This window comes from Sturnira hondurensis, unplaced genomic scaffold, assembly GCF_014824575.4.
Source record: "Sturnira hondurensis isolate 20B ecotype Veracruz unplaced genomic scaffold, ASM1482457v3 Scaffold0006413, whole genome shotgun sequence".
NCBI lineage: Eukaryota > Metazoa > Chordata > Mammalia > Chiroptera > Phyllostomidae > Sturnira > Sturnira hondurensis.
Window position 1 is genome coordinate 33,393,932 of NW_028079044.1, and position 22,510 is coordinate 33,416,441.

General features: G+C 37.8%; 1 protein-coding gene across 2 annotated transcripts in view; it reads left to right on the top strand.

The window, feature by feature from the left end:
- Positions 1–22,510, top strand: part of PKHD1L1 (PKHD1 like 1) — a 142,280-nt gene that overhangs the window by 77,889 nt on the left and 41,881 nt on the right. For both annotated transcript variants that reach the window (XM_037048406.1, XM_037048408.1), the window contains exons 47-57: positions 1,870–2,111; positions 4,135–4,271; positions 7,254–8,283; positions 9,517–9,708; positions 14,970–15,121; positions 16,051–16,210; positions 16,736–16,907; positions 17,539–17,627; positions 17,972–18,120; positions 19,390–19,519; positions 20,870–20,988. In XM_037048406.1, coding sequence (XP_036904301.1) covers positions 1,870–2,111; positions 4,135–4,271; positions 7,254–8,283; positions 9,517–9,708; positions 14,970–15,121; positions 16,051–16,210; positions 16,736–16,907; positions 17,539–17,627; positions 17,972–18,120; positions 19,390–19,519; positions 20,870–20,988 — 2,572 coding nt within the window. The remainder of the gene's footprint in view (positions 1–1,869; positions 2,112–4,134; positions 4,272–7,253; positions 8,284–9,516; positions 9,709–14,969; positions 15,122–16,050; positions 16,211–16,735; positions 16,908–17,538; positions 17,628–17,971; positions 18,121–19,389; positions 19,520–20,869; positions 20,989–22,510) is intronic.

Genomic DNA, 22,510 nt, shown 5'->3' on the forward strand with positions numbered 1-22,510 from the left:
ACTTCTAAGAGACATGAACAGCCAGAAGTGTATTTGCCAAATGTTAACACTGTGCTAATTACCAGTGTCATTTTCATCGATTGAATTTACAATAAAAAAAAATATTAATTTGAACCTATACAATAAATACATAGAGTAAGTCCTCAATGTCATCAATAGGCCCTGTGGCTTTAAGCAAAACAACGTATAATGCAATCAACCGAATGTTACAACAGGCAAATTAATATACACAAGAGTTACAAAGATTTCCTTTGAAATCTTATCAACATTTTAACAAAACGACATTGACTGAAATCACGTTTTTCAAGGACCTGCTCTACTAATGAAATGTTTTGGTTGTTTTTTACGGTTAGGTTTCCATGTAAGATTTTATTTGGACAAAGCATTCTGCTATTAAAAGTCGTTTGAAAGCTTTGACTTGGAGCTTTGGCTAGCGACACCGATGCATGCAAACATGCCAACGCTTCTGTTCGGAGTCAGGAAGAGTGGGGTTGGAAGCAGCAAGTGAACCCTTTGAACCTTTCCTTATCATATAGCAGTGGTTCCCAGAGACCAAACTTGTGAGGAATGATGAAATAAAAGGGAAGTAATCAGTTTAGGATGCGCGATGATTTACATGACCATTTAGATGTCTGGCATTTTTATAATTGAAACTGCATCTGACCCTCAATTTCTATATAATTGTATGTTTTAGCAAATAAGAAATGGAAGGAATAAAACTAATATATCTAACTATATTACACCAGCATCGTGATAGGGAGAGGGAGCCAAAAGGACTTTAATTTTGCTTTGTTGTTTAAATTATGGGTAACAGCAAAATAGGCTATCAGGGAGCAAACAGTAATTTATGACAAGAAACAAGTAAATGATGTTAAGGCCGTGACTCAATTTAGAATTAAAATTTAAGATGGCATTTTGAAATTGCCACTTTCCAAGTTAAAAATAGACTTGCAGATGTTAGAAAGCGTTAAATATGTACTTAGCTTTGTAAGTGACAATCTTTTTTTTCTGCCCTTGGAAGAAACTTCAATTACATCATGGCAAAATAACAGAGTAGCAAATTAACAGGGCTTCTTAATAGAAGAGAAAGTCCTCATTTTTAGCTTTTCTGTATGAAAATTAAGAGTAAGTTTAGTGTTTAATGTAGAAATATTTAGTTAAAAAAAAAACAAGAGTTAAGTAATTTTCCACCGAATCTAACTCATTGTTCACCATTTCACTGGTAAATCCTGCTGGAAAGTTTGTAAAGCAAGTGGTTAGGAACACTACTTCAAGGTCAGTCTCTTGGGTCTAACTCCTGAAAATGCCATGTGCTAGGCTTGTGGCCATATCACATTACTTCTCTGGGCTTCTGTAGAATTGGAATGCTGTGAGTAGCCATCTTGGAATTACGGTAAGGATTAAATGAGTTACTATGTTTAATGTACTTAGAGAAGAGCTTATGTTGAGTGTTAGCCATCATTACAAAGGAAGGAAATGTACATTTAGGTGCACATAACATGTAAGATGCTTTTCAGAAAGAAATCTCTGTATCCTCTTGATCTCAGGGAAGTCAGCAGAGTCCAGTCTAAACCCCCTTTTCATACCGCCCATGTGACGTTCTAGATTAATAGGCCTTTTGACAGTTCTACAGAAATTAGTGAAGGTCTGTGAACAAGTGTGGCAATTGGAAGAGATTTCATTGAAAGGCGCCTGTAAAATTTATTTAGTCGCTCTAAAAATAATGAAATACTATCTTCAAATTTCTCTTCAGAATATTGTATGACAAAAAAAAGTTTTCTGTTTCACAGATGAAGTGTTCTACATAGCATAAAACAATGTTGTGTTGATGTATATTTATTTTGAATTTTTTTGTTGAAATTTTTACAGACACAGCCAAAGAGAGAATGAAAAAAGGACCATCGCATCTGTGTCTGCTGATGGAATAAACATAGGGCTGACTGACCCGCTGAATTACACACACTTAGGAATCACTGTCACCCTTCCCGATGGGACTCTGTTTGAGGCCAGGGCAGAAGTTGGAATTCTTACGAGAAACATTCTCATAAGAGGATCTGATAATGTGGAGTGGAACACCCAAATTCCGGCGTGCCCTGATGGATTTGACACAGGTGATTTTAGCAGCGATAGTGTGACCATGTAAATGTTTTCAGATGTGGCAAACATATTCCTTGGGGGTAAAATCACCTCCAGTTGTGATCTTCTGGACAATGTTAATCTCTAGTAAAAACATGCCCCTGATCTCAGTGATATAAAATGAGAAAGGTTCACTTCTCATTGATACTGTTACAGAAAACAACTCAGCCACTTTCAGGTGCACAGAGTGGAACTTTATTTTACGTTCTTGGACGCAGAGGAGTCAGTCTCCAAATTCTGGGCCCCGATCAGTGGGCAACAATTGTTTATATAGGGTGAGGGGCGGTCTGCCACTCCCACAGTTACTTCTGACTAGAAAGCAAGAAATCGGAACTGCTGATAGGAGTGAGTACGAATTTCTTTGTTCTTACTTCCCAGTTACTTACTTGCTCTCCCTGATCTTGTTGACTCAGCTGCAAGCCCCCGCCCTGGGTAGGCCATTAGCCATTGCATTTATCTTGTTGATTCACTGGCTGGCTCCCCTCCTGGGCAGGCCACTACAATAAATACTACATGCCCAATATGGGTCAATGGGGGAAGGGAGTCTGCTAATTGTAATTATTCTAGGACCTAGGCTGATGGAAGCTCCATCTCCACGTGGGCTTCTGTGATTTCTGAGACAGGCCACAACACGGCTGGAGAGGTGAGCATCAGCAACTCAGAACTTTGGTCCTGAAGGGACAGGTATCTCCTCTACTTGTGTGCTGTTAGTCAGAACTGATGATGCTATGCTAAACTTTAGGGAAGTGAGTTAGTGCAAAGCCCGGTATACCTAGAAGTGGGAGAGAACTGGATTTGATGTTTAAGGTTCTCATGTAAAGGAACCTTAGTGCTGTTTACCACACCATGTATTTTGTGAGTCTTTTAAACATATTTTACATAATCACTAGTAGCATCACAATGGTATAAGCAGTTGAATAATAATAGACACAGCTTAAATAGGCATAGCTTTTTCTTGAGTGCAAAGTATAAAAGAAGGCAAAAACTCATTGGATTTAATGTCAAATGATCTACATTCTAATTCTAATTGTCAGCCAAGGAAATGTTCAGGCTACAGTAAAGAATCAAAATCATGAATTTGAGCGAAAGGAGTGGAGACACAGATTCAGATAGCAACCCAAACTGTGTTCAGAGAACAGAGGAAGGCAGGGTTTGGGAAGGCAACAGCTGCAACCTGTAATTCTTTCCTACAAATGAAGGATTGCTGTCTGGATTAGTGGATTGGTTAGTTCCGATATGCAAATGCTGGGGGTGGGGACAGAAAGTACAAAGGAGGAAGTCAAATCCACTTGTGTTCACACTGCAGTTGTTCCTCGATGTTTGGGGCTCAGCCTGGAGGTGAGTTTAGCAACATGATTAGCAACTCAGTACCAGCTCCAAGAGGGAGCTGACGTGCAGGAGCACGTCAGGAGAGATGTGCTGCGGCCTCACAAGCCCCACTTCCTGAACAGCCTGCGGACGGTTATAAGTGACTCTCCTGCTGATGCTTAGTCCGGTTCTACTTTATTCCCTTCACCAGCGCATCTGCATCAAGTCCCAAATGGCCCATTAAACCTAGTTTCAGCCTGTTTAAAATAAGAATACTTCCTGTTCTGCTTACTTACTGAAGTTACAAGAATTAAGTGAGATAATGCATATCTAGTGCTATCCAAGTACAAGATTACACTAATTAAATTAATCCCCGAATCTTGGGGGAAAGCTTCAGAGATAATAAGACAAAATACCTTTATCAGAGTGCATTCAACCATGCAAATGTTTATTTAGCATCTTTGAAAAATACAGTAGCATGTCTTTATGGAATGCAAAGGTGAACAAGAGATAAGACATTTACCTTTCTTACAATCTGGAGGAGGAAATGATGTGAATGCAAATAATTTTGTTCCAGAATGAGATTAAAATTTTATGTGAATAAAAAGATATGAGGGAAAAAATCTTTACATAATTAGAGCATTTTGACATGGTTTTTGTTTTTTTCTTTCTTTCTTTCTTTTTTTTAAGGTGAATTTGCCACACAGACATGTCTCCAAGGAAAGTTTGGGGAAGAAATAGGAAGTGATCAGTTTGGAGGCTGCATTATGTTTCATGCTCCTGTACCTGGTGCTAACATGGTCACTGGAAGAATAGAATATGTAGAGGTAAGAGCCATTATTATTAAATCACAGTGGTTTGCCCAAGGTTACCCATACAATGAATGTGCACTAAATTCGTGCTATATGCCAGATGCTAGTTATATATAATTGAGTAGAGGAGACATACCATTTTAATACACCTTATTATTCACCCATTTAATCATGCCGAAATTTTGTTTCTGTTTTTCTCATCCTTTACATTAAATTCATCAGCAAGTTCTATGGACTCTGCGCACAAAATAATGCATTCTGCTCCACTATNATGGAATGCAAAGGTGCACAAGAGATAAGACATTTACCTTTCTTACAATCTAGAGGAGGAAATGATGTGAATGCAAATAATTTTGTTCCAGAATGAGATTAAAATTTTATGTGAATAAAAAGATATAATTATGAGGGGAAAAATCTTTACATAATTAGACCATTTTGACATGGTTTTTGTTTTTTTTTTCTTTCTTTCTTTTTTTTTTTAAGGTGAATTTGCCACACAGACATGTCTCCAAGGAAAGTTTGGGGAAGAAATAGGAAGTGATCAGTTTGGAGGCTGCATTATGTTTCATGCTCCTGTACCTGGTGCTAACATGGTCACTGGAAGAATAGAATATGTAGAGGTAAGAGCCATTATTATTAAATCACAGTGGTTTGCCCAAGTTACCCATACAATGAATGTGCACTAAATTCGTGCTATATGCCAGATGCTAGTTATATATAATTGAGTAGAGGAGACATACCGTTTTAATACACCTTATTATTCACCCATTTAATCATGCCGAAATTTTGTTTCTGTTTTTCTCATCCTTCACATTAAATTCATCAGCAAGTTCTATGGACTCTGCGCACAAAATAATGCATCCGCTCCACTGTTTCTACCACCTCCCACTGATCCCTTACCCAGGCCATTGTCACCTCTCGCCTGGACCACTATGATTCTCTCCTAACTAGTCTCCCTACTTCCTCCCTTGCTTCAATAGACTCTCCATGCCACAGTCAAAGTAAAGATTTAAAAGCATACGTCAGACCTTGTTTTACCCTGTTCAGAACCCTTCGCATCTTCAAAGTACACCTAAAACTCAGTCTGAGAGCTTCCCAGAGGCCCCACATGACCATTCCCCAGCAGGCCTCTGACTTTATCTCCTGTGACTGTACCCCTGGCTCATACCATGCAAACCACAAGACTTCCTGGTGTCCTGTGGTCATGTGAACACATTCCTGTCTCAGGTTCTTTGCACTTGCTCTTCATTCTGCTTGAAATGCTCCTCCACCAAATAGTTGCAGTTTTATACTCATTCATTCAGCTCTCTTCACCAATGTTTTCTCTTCAGAGAGAACTTTCTTCAACATCTTCATTTGCAATAGCTGCCCAAATCCCTGCTTTCCTTTATTTACTCTTGCATTCCCAACATTAAATCTGCTTTTTGTTTATTTTTGATTTATCCTCTAAAACATAACTCAATTAGTTGAGAGATTTTTATCTTACTGGTTTTCTGCTGATTCCTCTGTAGCTTGGAACATTGCTTGGCATATAGCATATCCTCAATTGATTACATATGGTCAGATATATAAATACATTGATAAATATGCAAGTTATCCCCAAGAGATTTGGAGTCCTCTGTATTTTATTTATGTTCAATCTATATAATCAAGGTTTAGCATAGATTTTTAATCACATATTCGGTAAAAGGAAGGGAGAGAGGGAAGGATAGGAAAGCCCCACATCCATTTAACTGGGCACCCTTAGACAGCAAACAAACTGTGGAGGGTGATAGAGTCAAACCTGCATTAGTGAAAGTCCCCTGCTCCTAGGACATGTTACTTGTGACACCTGAGATAGAGACTGAGGAGGTTGCCAGGGTCAATCTGTGTATTAAATATTAGTCGTGATTAATTTTGTATTTTGGGATGAAGAATGGTGCCCTTGTGTTTTGTTTCCAAACCTCCTGGGATTGTATTTTATACACACACACTGAGATACACACACTCACACACACTGGCGTCCATTGTATTAGACTGTTAGGTTGTAGACTTACTGAAAGAAGGTACTGCAGAGTGGTTAGTAAGAGCATCAACTCTAGAAACAGACCAACTTGATTTTAAATGAGCTTTATGACCATGAACAAGATACTCAGCCTTTCTAAACTTCAGTTTCTCTGAGTGTAACATGAAGTTAATGGGAACTGGCTATGTTATGGGAGAAACTCCCAGACTCGGTTCTTCTTAATTCTGCAGTAAAGAATTCCAGGTTAGGAAGCCTACTAGCATGCAAGCAAAGTTCATTAGTGCTAAGTTCTAATAGGAAAGCAAAAGCAAGGGTGGCTAGAGCAAGGTGGCCAGAGGCTGGGTAGCCAAGAGACAGTGGCCAGAGGACCGGCTGGCCTAGGGCCCGGCCAACACCCGGTGCCAAACAAAGCCAAGAAGCCAAGTGATGGAGTTCCATTTTCCAAAGACTTACATGGTTAGTGGGGTAGGGTGGAGAAATTACATTTCAAATGACAGGTAAAGGAGCCAGCCTTCCCCTGGGGAGATGTGAATGCCTGGTGACCACGTGGAACCAGGCTCGGAGCTACCGGGTCAACAGTGAGACATGTCAGTGAGACATATCAAGCACAGGCTAAGCATTCAAATAGTGTTTCTTATTATTATATAAGAATAAAAATGAAGAATTAAAAGAAGTCTTTAAAGAGGTCTTATTTTGCTAAACAACAGAAGTTTCATAATAGACTGAGGTAAAAAAAACAGAACAATTAAAGGTGGCTATTGTTTGTTCATTAATTTATTGGTATCAAGTATGGGTTGCTATATAATGAATAAAACAAGGTGGGTTGGAAGCCAAATATTTTCTAATGGCAAACATGAATAATATGGGAGATATAAATGCATTCATAACAATTAATGTAAAGGTAGAGATTATTTTTGAATAAGAAAATATGAGCTGGATAGACTCTGTGTTTATGCGGATCACTAAATAGTCATGATTTCTGGGTATGACAGGTATTCCATGCGGGCCAGGCCTTTCGGCTGGGGAGATACCCAATCCATTGGCACCTGCTGGGAGATTTACAGTTTAAATCTTATGTAAGAGGCTGTGCAATTCACCAGACCTATAACAGAGCTGTTACTATTCATAACACACATCACCTTCTGGTTGAGAGGAATATTATATATGATATCAAGGGAGGAGCATTTTTTATAGAAGACGGTATTGAACATGGCAATATCCTGCAGTATAACTTGGCAGTGTTTGTACAGCAAAGCACTAGTCTCCTGAATGATGATGTGACCCCAGCGGCATTTTGGGTAACCAACCCAAACAACACCATTCGGCACAATGCAGCTGCTGGGGGCACCCACTTTGGCTTTTGGTACCGAATGAACAACCACCCTGATGGGCCATCCTATGACCGAAACATTTGCCAAAAAAGAATTCCTCTGGGAGAATTCTTTAACAACACTGTTCATTCTCAAGGCTGGTTTGGACTGTGGATATTCGAAGAATATTTCCCCATGGAAACAGGATCTTGTACTTCTACAGTGCCAGAGCCTGCAGTATTTAATTCACTTACTACTTGGAATTGTCAAAAAGGAGCTGAATGGGTCAACGGAGGTGCCCTTCAGTTTCATAACTTCGTGATGGTGAATAACTATGAGTCTGGAATTGAGACCAAGAGGATCCTGGCTGCGTATGTTGGTGGATGGGGTGAAACCAATGGAGCAGTGATTAAAAATGCCAAAATAGTCGGTCATCTTGATGACCTGGGAATGGGGTCTGCATTTTGTACAATGAGAGGCCTGGTTCTCCCATTTAGTGAAGGCTTGACTGTATCTTCCGTACGCTTTATGAACTTTGACCGTCCCAGCTGTGTGGCCTTGGGAGTGACATCCATCACTGGAGTTTGTAATGAGAGATGTGGAGGTTGGAGTGCAAAATTTGTTGGCATCCAGTATTTTCATGCACCAAACAAGGCTGGCTTTCGATGGGAACATGAAGTGGTACTGATTGATCTCGATGGTTCACTCACAGGTAATGTATAATTTCTGATAAAATGCATTGGAAATATGCTTGTGCTAACACGGGCCTGAATTGTCAAAGCAGGCTCGCCTGAGTCACAAATTTTATCCAGTACCCAACTGTACTAACAACTTAAGGGTATGGGTCAACACTGGGCATGGATGAAACAGTCTCTTCTGGAAGAGCTGCAGACTATCAGATGTGCCTCTGAATAGGTCCCTTCTTTCCCTGAATTTGCACCTTGGTTTTGTATTAACAGCAAATTTTGAGCAATATTTTTGAAAATATTGATCAGTTAGTTACACAGATAAGAAACTTCTTGTGTGCCTACCCAAACTGTTCAGTCAGTCATGGCCCATATGTGTATAAATTTCAGTTTTATTAGCACAAGCAATGTAGACAGACTGGATATATTCTGGTGAAAGATTTTACAGTGAAGTAGTAATTTATAGAACTAATGTTAATGTTTTTCTTTTCCAGTCTAAATTATGAATTTGAACTAATTCAAGAGATATGTTAACTAGTAACATTTTTTACCATCACAGATTCGAAGTATGTCACATTTTAAAAATATTCATAGCTCCTAGAACTGAGTGTCTCTACAAATTTTTAATGATAAAGACCTGTCTAAACAAGATAGTGAAGGTGTTTGTGAGAGAAATTCTGCAGAGTATTTTAGAAGAGAGAAAATTGGCAAATAAACCTACAGATATTAACAGTTTAGCTTTGAAAGACTTTGAAAGATGGAAGAAGATTCATCCAGACTGAATCAAACCAAAGATTCAAAGAGAACGAATTCTCAGCTGTATTTGTTGACTTCTGTCTCCCATTCTAATAGTGGCTTTAAGAGGGAGAACATGGGTTGTTTCTAATGTATAAAACTTTGTGTAACCTTATTAGTTTATTTATTTTAACTTAGATTTTTAATGTTAGTTTACAGTTCATCTTCTAAGAGTACAGACTGTATGGTAGACAGCAGGGTCTGACTTCTTGGCCAAGTTACGCATCCCACTTCCTATCCCCTTCTTTGGCTCTCATGGGAGCTTCAGATCCTGTGCTTTAGTCACATCCACAACTAACTCCCTGACCAGGGAGTCCACTGAAAAGCCTGTATAGGAGGTCCCTTGGCCCCTTTGAGATTTTATTAGTAGTGCAATGGTTACAGCACCTTTATGTAGCAGATAGTTTGGCTCTTCGGTTTTAAAACATGAAGTGGGAAACATGTTGACTGTGTTTGTGCCCTAGGTCACAAAGGACACACTGTCATTCCGCACAGCCCATTGCTGGACCCTTCTCACTGCACGCAGGAAGCCGAGTGGAGCGTTGGGTTCCCGGGGTCCATCTGTGACACCTCCGTCAGCTTCCACCGCTTGGCGCTCAACAAGCCATCTCCAGTGTCTCTGCTTGAAAAGGACGTGGTTCTCTCAGACTCTTTCGGTAAGTGTGAGATAGAATAGTTCACACCAGTAATTTACGTATTGTCCTCAATTTTCAGCATCACCTACCTGAGTTGTCACTCACTTTTGAGAACATTGGGAACAGCATAATATTTACATGTCAGAAGCCAGGCAGGAAACTTTGACGGTCAAAATGGGTGTGTAAAGAGTATCACATAAATGTGTGGACCAGTATGATATTCTACTGATTAAGGAACCTCTAGCTGATATTATGACACAGAGCAGGAAAGTTGACCTGGCCCTTGGAGCAAGACAGTATAAATGTCCCATTGTTTCTGCTACCAAAGGCAAATGTTTTGGATTATCTTTGCTGATTGAAATGGGGTGGGTGAGCATTTTGCTTGGTCAAGAGCTGCATACCAGGTGCCAGACTGTTGATTTAATGATTTGTTTGGAGAAAGATATGGTACCTGGAACATTGGATGAGCTTGATAGCATTATCTTGACTAGACTGAATTAATTTACTGTCATTATTAATGACTCATCTGGCATTTGCACCAGCCAAACAAACAAGTTAAATGGGAATGTGGTAGGAATCCTGGTCTTTGCACCTCTCAGATCTCTCACTTTACACTAATATCTGCATTTCCCCCCGAAGGATTTGGAATTGCTTTTATTTGATTATCTGCGTGAGGAGCTGGGGAGGCAAGGTCCCTGTGGTGTTCACTCAGTCCTCCCTTCCCGATTTTCCCTCACACAGTTAGGGAACCAATGTGGGAATTCTTCCAGATAAATATTTCTGTTCTCATTATACCTACCTGACCTACTCTGACTGGCTTAGATCCATATATCCATCTCTTTATCTTTCATTCATTCATCCATCATCTGTCTAGGAGTTATTAGTTAAAATATCTATCAACAAGTAATCCATTCTCATACCCACTGCTCTGTTGGACCACAGATTGTGGGAAATAGGAAATGCATTGAAGGATCAAAGATTGCTAAACAGATAATTACCAAATATAGGTTTCTACATTTCCTGCATAAATCTAAATGATGTAGCTTCTTGAAGACACTATGTAAAACTGTAATCATTAACACATAACAAGGAGCCACAGTACAGAAAGAGATTTTATCAACAGAATCCAAATGGACTTATTATTAATTTAGTGCATTAAATTATAGTATCAACATTAACCATTTTTCTTCAGTATGTTGCAAATCTTTCACAATGTTACTTAAAAACATATCAGCATTTCCACATTTAATGATATTTATAAGGTAGAAACTTGCAATTCAAAACTAAAATCATGCATCTTAGTATATGACCAGTGAGTTTGAAAATGTGTAACATGATTAAACCTGTCACACTATAGCTGCTAACATTACCTGTGTCAAATCCATTCTGGAATTCTGTTATGCTATTCCATGTTATCAGACTGCCTTATGAAAATATTTCTTGTAAGAATTCCAACTTCTGCCCTTCAAATAGAGCTCTATATCTGTTCTCACTCTACATTCTGGAACTGGAGAAACAACCACAAGATGGGCAGTGACCCCACTGGACTCATTGTGAGACTGAGCAAAGATGCAGTCTGTCACCTGGCCTTCTAAACTTGCACTCTGGCTGGTAGACCATGTTAGCATGGTGGCGTTTAGGGTGTTTGAGGATTAGCACCAGTTCAGAGCCAGGATCTAAGAACTCTGAGTCTGGATAGTTTCCTCTCTTCAGTATGCAGTAGCCTGATAAGTGGCCACAGGTTCCTTCCACTCATGGGTTGGGGCAGAGGGGTGATCCCAGGCTGTGAATTGGTCTGGATCCAGGAAATGGGTATGAAGCAGCAGGTTTCCACTTGGGTAACTTAAGTTAGATGTTCGTCCCCCAAGACATATATAATTTTTCTTCCTGTGTATGCCAAACATCACCATAGTGTGATACCCACTTATCTCATTTTTGGGAGCCCCAAGATCAATCAGCTATCACCAGACATTCCTGCAGTTCAGAACACTCTGGTTATTCCTCTGGTCAAGAATTATTGTGTTAATTAAATCTCCCTTTATATCTGATGGTCAAGTTTCCTTTCCTGACACTGTGGATCCCATTTTTCTTACTGAGATCAGGGAACCTGGTGTCCTTACAGCATCTTCCACCAGCACCTCCAGCATCCAGAGAACAACCACTGTGGAGCTTTCCAAAGGGCTAACAAGAGAAAGGCACTGTTACCATCTCCAGGCTTGAAGAGATGAGGGGAAGGAGCCATCACGTGAGCTGAGAGCCAGAGGGAGCTGTGTGAGGCCTGACAGAAGTAGTGCCCTTTGGTTGCGAGGTGCAGGAGAGCCCCTACTTCCCCGAAGGGAGAGTCAGGGAAGTGCCTTGATTTCGCTTTCCTCCTTCCTTGGCTCCCCCAAATCCCAGACATTGGATAGTGGACAGTGGATCTGCAGGGCAAAGAGTTATCTTGCAGTGCCACTTTCATCATTTATTACAACAATGCACATAAGCCATTAAATTTCATCGAAAGGGTCATACACCTACTATCTAGTGATAGTTACACCCACTGTCTCTGTGGCTTAATGATATAAACCCAGACCATTCCTTTTCTTCTGATAACTAGATGCCCAGTGCAGAGCAACATTCCTTGAACTTTTAGAGGCTAAGTTGCAGTAAACAATATTTTAAACAGAGTGTCTATGAATGTTTTCTCCCAATTAAAAACTGACAGGCTAAAATAAAACACAACCAAAACAGCAAAAACGAATGAAGTGATTTTATCTTCTTTGATAATATTTTGTTATTTCTATTATTGTGTCATACAATAGTTACTTATGCTAAAACTTTTCATTATTTCCCCAAATACTTTAGCTATGAGTAGACAAAAAACCATATTTTATAAAACAGGGCTTAAGGTAATTTTACAGAAAACCCAGAGATGTGCAACCTTCCTCAGTAAATTATTTTAAATATAAAAAATGACAAAGTATATCTTCATTAATTTTAAGCAGTAATATTTAAATATTTCAAATCTCATTTTGGGGAGTTGGTAGTAACTTTAAGGGGGGCTTGTTTGTTTTTGCTTTTTGATTCAAGAAATCTAATATTTCTGAATTTATGAGATTGTAGATTTCTTGTGAAATAACTTGGTGTCATTTTTCCTACTTCCTCCCAAAACTAAGAATTTTATTTAATTTTTAACCTGTGAATACCACGAGGCCAAGATTTATGAACTTACTTTTACCAGCAAAGCTCAACACAGGACAATTGCACACAGTAGGGACTTTGTTGGTGTTAAATTACAATGGAATGAGTTGCAGTGCTCACACCAAACTACAGAGTTGAGAAAATATCATGCTAGGCAATTTGCTTTATAAAGTGACATAAAAAATAAATCAACTTTCAATAGGCAAGTTTGACTGATTTTATTTTATCTCCACTAAAGTAAAAAAAAAGATTTACTACTAAAAATTAGAAACAAAAAATACGTGTTTTGATCTTACAAGTACACTAAATGAATCAAAAGTTCAACAAGTTTACTAGGTAAGTGGAAAATAACGTTTGGCATAACTTCACATATATTTTAATGTATCTTCATCAAAGCATCTCACACATGATGATATATCTCTATGTAAATATACATATGACGTTAGACCAGATGGCCAATTATTTTGAGATACTCTTTATGATACTATTTTTTAAGTATCAACTTGAAAGAATTTATGTTTTAGTCCAGAATGCTTAAAATCAATATACTGAAAAAGATTGTAGCCCAAATATCAAGATGACTACAAATAACTCCAAACATGAAAGTTAGTTTTACTTATAAAACTGAATTATAAAGAAATGTAGTGTTAGAATATAATCACATGCAGCAGCAAACTTCAGAGTTTGAGTCTAGCAAATATAGGAGGAAATTCTAGAGGTTTTAGATGATTTTAATCAGCTCTTATATAATAAATCAGCTATTGCTTCAGAACAGACCAGCCCCAAACACAACAGCTTAAACCTGCAATCATTTATTTCTGCTCACGTGGCTGAGGGCTGGGCTGGTTGATCTGAGCTGACTCAGCTGGGAGGCCCTGCTCCAAAGGTGAGGATCCCTTGGAGCTTTGCCCCTCCCCAGGGGGTGAATTCAGTGTCTGTGCTCACTGCAGGGCTCAGGCTAAAGGGAGAGTGAGTGCCAGAAGGAACCTCTTCTCATTGCCAAGGCGAGAGGCTCAAGCCCCATTTAACAAGCACTTTTCAAGCCTTTGAGTGTCCATTCATTCTGCTAATATCCTGTGGGGCAAGGAAGTCTGCTCTGCCGTCAGGGAGGGAAGAGGAGTGGATATTTGCTGAACAACCGGAATGATCATACTGCTTCTAGAACATCGCAGTCTTTTGGAACAGTGTTTCAGTGGGTTCGTAGCCCTTTCAAAACTGATACTACTTCATAAGCCTAAGAATTAGTGAATTTGTTCCCCCTTGACATTGGGATGGATTTATTTATTTATTTATTTATTCCTTATCTCCCAAATTTATTTTTTATCTTCCTTTTAGATTCTTGCTGTTAAATTTGTAAGGGAAGTGGTTACAAATTTAACATAAAATTTAATCAGAGAGGAAAGGAAGAGGAAAAATAGAATATGGGCAATTAATCACAGATCTTTTCTTTATGTTGTAAGAGACCTTTTCAGATCTCCCACTGAAAATGTCAGGCATTCTCTCATGACCAAAAGCATAACTAAGTTACATAGTGTTTCCTATAACAAGTAGTTCAGGTTCCAAGTTTGTCACTCTCAAAATTCAGGGTATCATGACCAGGGTTTGTCGGAGGTTTGGATGTGACCTTGCTCCTCAAGAGTTCTACATCAAACTCTTCACTCACACTTAGTGTGCAGATGTGGATTAACTCGAACAAAGATGCCGAATTTATGTTCGCATGCATTGCAAATCAGTGATTCTGAAGAATTTAGTTCTTAAGGGTAGAAATGGAATTATATTTTAGATCAATGGCATTTAAAGGACTGAATGAATATATTTAAGCATTTCTGTCATGGTAGTCATAATCATTATGCTTCCATTTTTTCTTTCCCTAAGGAATATAGGGAAAGAAAAAATCCTGACTGGGAAACCATCTTATGTTTCAGTGAAGTGTAGTGTTAAATAGTAACATTTAGAACATAAACAATGAAATGCTATGCTGGGGTTGCTAGAGACTTCCACAGACTAGACCAGTAATTTACATCTGCATTTGCCCATGGAGGAGGAGGAGTTTTCTAGAGGTCGAGATTGCTATGACTGGTTCGTTTTCTGTTTTCCCTCAGGCACAAGCATTGTCCCCTTTCAGAAGAAACGACTGACTCATATGTCTGGATGGATGGCTCTGATTCCAAACGCAAAGCACATTAATTGGTATTTTAAAGGGGTGGATCACATAACCAACATATCATACACATCAACGTTCTATGGATTTAAGGTAAGCAAAGAGCTATAAAGCTCATCTTCTAATAATTAAGATCGAATGTCATTCCGCCACAGGGCACAGCCTGGTCCTTACACCAGTTGCTTGGCCCAGAACACCCTTGCCTCACATATTGACCTGTTCAAGCCCTGCACCTGCTCCATGGCCCACTGTAAATCTCAGGCAAGCCAGATGGAGCATCCTTATGTAAGAGTCAGCAGTAAGCAATCTTCTCACCATATTCCCATAGCAGTGAACTTGTGCTCAGTTATTATTATCATGGTAGCAACCAACATGTATTGCATGCTTATGATGTTTCAGGCACCAATTAAGGGCTTTATAATTTGTTTTATTAAATGTATCAAACACCGAAAATTATAGAAAATAGGCCAAGTTCTATTGTGCGCATCACCCATCTCTACCTGAATCTAACATTCTGTGAATATATACTTTTGATATTTTTTTAAAAATAAGTATTTTAGATAAAGTGGAAGTTCCCTGTTTGGTTTATGGCTTGCCCTGATCTGTTCCTCACTCTCTATCTCTAACGGAAACCAGTGACCTGAATTGGTGTTTCGTCTCTTCCATCCAGATTCTCATACCACATATGTGCAGCCAAAATAAACAAACAAACAAAAAAAACAGAAAACCAAAAACCACAGTACTGTTGCATTGTTTTAAATGTTTTTAAACATTATAGAAATACAGTATTTTTCTAAATATACATATATATATTCATGTAAATATATAGAAAGAAACTTTTATTGCCTTAGTGACAGCATTATTTCTGTAGACATATAAAATATTAATAAAATATAAGTGCATGATGAACTGAAGCCAAAACTTGTCTTAATATATGGGCTAATTCTGCGTCATCAAAATAAATGTATATTATGCAGGGTATTAAGATTTAAAGCAAATTTCTTTTTTGTAAACTTTTATAGGAAGAAGACTATGTCATCATATCTCATAACTTCACTCAAAATCCTGACATGTTTAATGTTATTGATATGAGGAATGGCTCTTCAAATCCCTTAAGTTGGAATACTAGCAAGAATGGGGACTGGCACCTCGAACCAAACACTAGTACTCTGTATTACTTGGGTGTGTATTCATTAGGCAGAAGTGCTTATTTTAGCCCATGCTGTATCTAAAGGAGGAGAAAAATTGCTCAATGGGAAAAAGTGTTATACAGTACCCTATATATAGCAGGATTTAAAAAATGCTTGTTGAATGAAAGGACTGGAAACAAAATTCATGCTGGAAATAGCCTTGAGTTGAATTAAAAACTTGCATTTTATGTTTGGAGATAACACAAACACTTCTAATTTAAATATGGCCCCCAAATTAATTTCACAGAATTAAAGGAAATGAGTACCATGGAAGCTGTCAGATATTTTGTTTGCATTTTTGGTATTTAATTATTTGTGGGTATCTTCTTTCCAAGATATTTTGACTATGTGCTTCTCCATAAGAGGTGTATTTAGTCAGAATTTCTCCATATATATTCCATGCATTTGAGTCATACCAAGTTACTATCTAAAGAATATACTCAAATTGCCGTGATTTTGTTGACATTTGAATACTTTGGTCATCAGGTTAATTTACACTGCTTTGCTTGACTTTCAGTGTCAGGGAGAAATGACCTTCCTCAAAGCCAGCCCATTTCCGGCACCTTGGATCCCGATGTGAAAGACGTCATTATTAATTTCCAAGCTTACTGCTGCGTCCTCCAGGACTGCTTTCCTGTGCGCCCCCCATCAAGAAACCCAATTCCCAGGAAGCGACCAGCCACATACAAGTATATAGACCTTCTGATTGTTACTACCTTCAGTAGCACTTAACATAATGCTTTTAATACATCGCTCCTGGGTGAGGAAGTAATGTCCCCCACCAGCACAGTGTCCCATAGGTCACAAAGCACTTCCACTCTCATTACTTCACTTGAGCCTTATAACCACCTTGGTGAAAAAATGGAAAATTATGTATGTATGTTACTGGTAGTCTCAGACACGCAGAACATTAGCTCAGATTTATTAGACCAATTGCCCTCTTAATCTAATGATTCAGATGCAATGTTCTGAATTAAGGGGGGAGTCCAATGACCTTATGTAAATTACCTGAGATCACAAAACTTCTTGGTAGCACATCCAGAACAGCAAAATCAAGGTATCACAATAATGGTTTAGTGGAAGAAAATGTGATTCAGATTATGAATGAAAAGGAAGTTTTCTTCAGTGAAGAAAGAAACTATTATATAGGTAGTTGGATATATTACTAACTTCATATATTAGCTTGCCTACTTAATGAAATTAAAAACTGATTTGCATTTATCATCCTCAAATCATCTAGTGTAATGCTACACCCTTAGAAGATAGTCATGAAATATATAGGGATAATACTTAATGGAACTATTTTTCTTTTGTTTTCAGCTTATGGTCAAATGATTCTTTTTGGCAGTCATCTCGGGAAAATAATTACACCGTACCTTACCCAGGAGCGAATGTGGTTATTCCTGAAGGTAAATACGTAAAGAAGTGAAATGCCTGTGTTCATGCAGCATTAGGATAGATGCCGCACCGTAGTGAGCATTCCACCTTTACGGAGCACACCTTAGGGAAGAACACGTGTGTGGATGGGTTCTGTTATCACATCCTGGAGACCAGGCCTGGCCTTCTGGCTTCTATGTGAACTTAAGTCTGAATATCAAGAATATGGATTTTCTGGGAGAGACAAGAATCAGTCATTGTGTGGAAAAGGCATCCCACACATCCAAACCAGGACTCACTAGTAAGGTTGCCAATGCTTTATTGATAGGCTATAAATTATGGATCATATTTCTTATATTAAGGTATCGTTTTATAGGAACATGGATTGTAGCAGACACAGATATTCCACCAATGGAAAGGCTCATTATTTGGGGGGTCCTGGAATTGGAAGATAAACATAATGTGGAAACTGCAGAGTCTTCTTACAGACGACTAGTTTTGAATGCTACCTACATATCAGTGCAGGTAAGAGTAAGGGCCTTATAATTTATTAACTAAATTCTAAAATATTGGAAACTTACTGAAAAATGATAAGAAAGCATATTCAATTGATATGAATAAAAAGTGCAGCTGGCTATAGCCCATGAAATGTGAGTTCACGTAAACCTAATATAGGTCTACACCTCTCTCCTTCCTATTGTAGACTAAACATTCCTTAAGGAGAGAATATCATGCTACTTTTAGTGTGAGGTTTGCCCATTTCCAGTCCTACATATAGGGTACTTGTGTTATTATAAGGTGCAGCTAAACTCACAGCTTGGTCTATCCAACAAAGGATCCCCAGAAGTTCCAGAAAAAAATTTAAAAGATTTTAAACCTTTTTTTAAAAAAAGAAAACAAACTATTTCTTGAATGAATATACATGGATTTGAGAAAACAAACAGATTAATAAAAATATTTCAGTTGTTTAGAACAATAACTTCATTCTCTCAGAAACTTCAGATGGCCTTGATCATGTATCAGTTGAATCAGTTTAATTGTTCTGCCAGTCTTTTTTATCATCCATTAAAAAGAATGGCCTAACCAAAAAGCTAATAAGCACCATTCAAAAATAAAAGTGTGCAGTAGCTTTTCCTGGGTAAAACAAAGCTTTTAATGTTTTAAAAGTATATGATATTTTGGTTACATGTGTGAGCTTCAAGGTCAATTAAAGCTACAATTGAATACTTACCTCACTGTTGAATAGTTGGGTAACCTTGGGTAAATAATTTGACTACTTTTAGCATCAGTTTTCTTACCTATAAAATGAGAGTAGCTCCAATTCATGGGCTTAGTATAAAGGTTAGGTGATACAATATACATAAATCCTTACATGTTATGCCTGACATAAAATCAGCAAGCATTTAGTAATAGCTATTATTATTAACAGCGATGGCTCATAAATGACAAAGCTTGGATGTAATTAGAGGAGTATACTTTATGTATGCCGTATCATTTTAAAATCCAGTGTGATCTGTTCAAACAGCATTAGTTTAGTTCTTGAAAGGTCTCGGTTTTAGGTCCATTTCTGACAGTAGGTAGATGTTGAATTTGACCTTGTAAAAATCATTTAAATTGCCTAACCATAGTGGAAGGATCAAATTAAGGTCACTTACAGTTGTAATACTGTCCTTTGTATAACAGAGTTTATTCATTTTTGCTAGAGAAGACCTCCAGTCTTCCTAATTCCTTTTTTATGGGGAAAATTTTTTCTGCTCAGCTTTTAAGTATGAACAATTTTCTGCTTCACTGCAGGGAGGTAGGTTAATTGCTGGCTGGGAAGATAAGCCTTTTAAAGGCGAATTACAGATTGTTCTTAGAGGAAATCACTCTACTCCAGAGTGGGCCTTTCCAGAAGGACCAAATCAAGGATCGAAGGTCTTAGGTACGTGTCTCCAGATACTGAAAGTGTCATTTATAACAGCTTAAAAACATACTTTAAAACATATAGCACTGAAGAATTGTTATTAGTTCATGAGGTTATGGTATCAGATGCTTTTACAGACATGTATTCATAGTAATGGATTATAAAAGTGGTACAGATTTAAAAAATTGAGTCATATCACATTAAAATTGATATAGATGTGCGTAATTTAAACCCAAATATAATTCATTACAAAACTAACATTAACAAATGTCTCCATCTGCATATTCTCCAATCAGGTTTTCTTCATAGTCTTTCTTTTATATAAGCAATAAACTGCTTATATTTTAGTGAGTTTTCCCTAAATGGTAATTTTCCTACACATTATTTCATGGATACAATTAATAATCAGTGGGCAACCGACAACACAGTCCCCTGACCCACAGTTTTAACTGTCAAGTTGCATTTGTATGGCTGTTTCTATTTCTCTTTGAGCCCAGAAAGCAAAGGACCTGAAAAGGTTCAGTTTGGCCACAGTAAATAACTGTGTTTATTAATATTACTGCATATTTATTTAAAAGACATACAATCATGTGCTGTAATTGCTTTATGGTACAATTTCTAAAATATTGGCAATCAGTAAATAAGGGAATAAAAATAGCTTGAGATTGAGTTAGCTCTACCCAGACAAATTCAAATCTAAAAAAAAGTCTCAAGGAAGATAAATTCAATCTTAATATTTTTTCTTTGCTTTTTATGTCTTTATTTTTTCTTTCAAACAACATAGCTCAACATCAGGAAAAAATATATGTCTTTCTAATTGTACTCCCCTCTTGAGGAAACTAGATAGGATTACTTAGCAAGTTTTACTTGTCTTTTCATGTTTTTTATCCATGCCTATATTCACTATATGTAGATATATATAGTATTGTGCCTTTTGCAAAAACATGGTCAAACTAAATATATTACTATACAGTTTTCTTTTCTCAGTTAACATATTATGGATATCATTTCAGACCAATACTGACAGATAACAGTCTTCCTTGTTATAGTATATTACATGATGGTATTAGTATATTTAAATTTATTCCATCACTCCATTGAAGTAAAATTTGATTAATTCTAGTTTTCTAAAATTTTCAAATATTATTGAAGGAAGCATCTTTATTCATATATCCTTGTGTGCTGGCTTTAATAGCTACAGACCAGATTTCTAGAAGTGAATCAAAGGACCCAAGCCCTGAGCAGATACCCCCAATTGATTTCATTCATTCTAAAGTGCTCAATTGCTCATTAAAATATATCAGTGATTTATATCAGCACCTAACAGCGTGTGTGGCGAGTAAATAGGAGTGTGTTTTTCCCCTGCAGGGGTGTTTGGTGAACTAGATCTTCATGGAATTCCGCGTTCGATATACAAGACTAAGCTCTCAGAAACCGCAGAGGCGGGCTCCAGAGTGCTGACTCTGGCGGATGCTGTGGATTGGCAGGTAGAGGAAATACTAAGGGGTAGAAAGTGAATACACACAATTGGTCAACTTGAAAACGTTTCTTCTTTATTCTTTATACGGACATTTATTTCTCATATGACTAACCAGATGAGAAATGTATATTCGTGCAATTACCTTACACTCAAAAAGCTGACCTGATAGCATACATTTAAAAACTGTGGTCTCAAAGACCCCCTCAGAATATATCAAAAGAATCATGTATATATTAGTTATGAAGGGGAAATGTGAATGCTCTGGGGTAAAAATATTTATTACAAATTTCTGCAAAACAAAAAATTAAATACATTTTATTGTTATCTTGGTTCTCTCTTTACTTCTAATTGTGATTTTTACATGTTAAACATTTGGAAAGAAAACAAATCCTGATAATCATTGATATTCCAACAATACCTGTGTTAGATGAGTGATTTTGGTGAGTCGAGTGGTGGCATTTCCCATCCCCATTGTACTCACAGGTGTGCATGTGCCCTGCACTCACACCTTTTACAAATACTCTTTTGAATGCCAAAGGGTCCGTGAAATGGATGGATGCCTTTTCTATGCTCTCAGATCTCAGCCAGTTCCCTTTCACTGAGAATGAGTTCTTGAGTCACAAAACCAAGAGAGGCTTCGTCTGAGTAAAGCAAAACAAATCATCAAAAGGGGTCAGTGCTCTTAATGTCATTTAAAATTGGTAAGTGAAAGGAAGATTGATTGGGAGATATCATAATCGATGTATAAGACGTTCTGATTTGTGATAGTTGGGGTGTGATTTTTAGAAGGCAATGAAATAATTTCAGTATCTCTATTATTTGTCTAATATTTTTATTATTTATCCAATTAATATTTTCTGTATATTAATTATCCAATGAATATTTAACCAAGTGTCAGTCATTTTCCAGACAGAGGATTCAGTTGTGAAGAACCATCAAACTCTAGTGGAAATTACATTGGGGTGGAAGAAGCAGATCCTAAATGAACAAATAAATGTGTGTGACTTTCAGATTATGATTTGCATGAAGAAGCAAATAAAACAGGTAGTGTGAGAGAGACAGCCTGCCACGGTAGAGGGTGGCAGATAACGTTAAATAGGGTGGCCAGAGAAGGCATCTCTTAGTGGGGTGATGGGGTTCAGGATACACTACCCCAAAATGTTAAATTTATGACTTGCTATCCCAAAACCTTGAATATTTTAAGATGAAGGAATTTGAGAAAACAGCCTGTGCTGGAAGGACTTTGTAGTTTCCCCTGGAGCAAGTCATAAACTCTTCACTTGTGAGTTGCCCTCACTGTACCCAAGGAGAAGACCATCCTTATCTCTGAAGACAAAGGGACACAGGGAAACTTGAAGGAACCAGTCTTGCTAATCTCCCAGTTTATTACACTGAACTCCAGCCCCTCACATTTTCCTATTACTCTCCGCTCTTCATCAGACCTGGCACAGAAACACTCAGGTTTAACAGCTTCTTCCTATCTTCATGTCCTTATGAAGACTCCCATGTCACACAAAACTTACATTAAA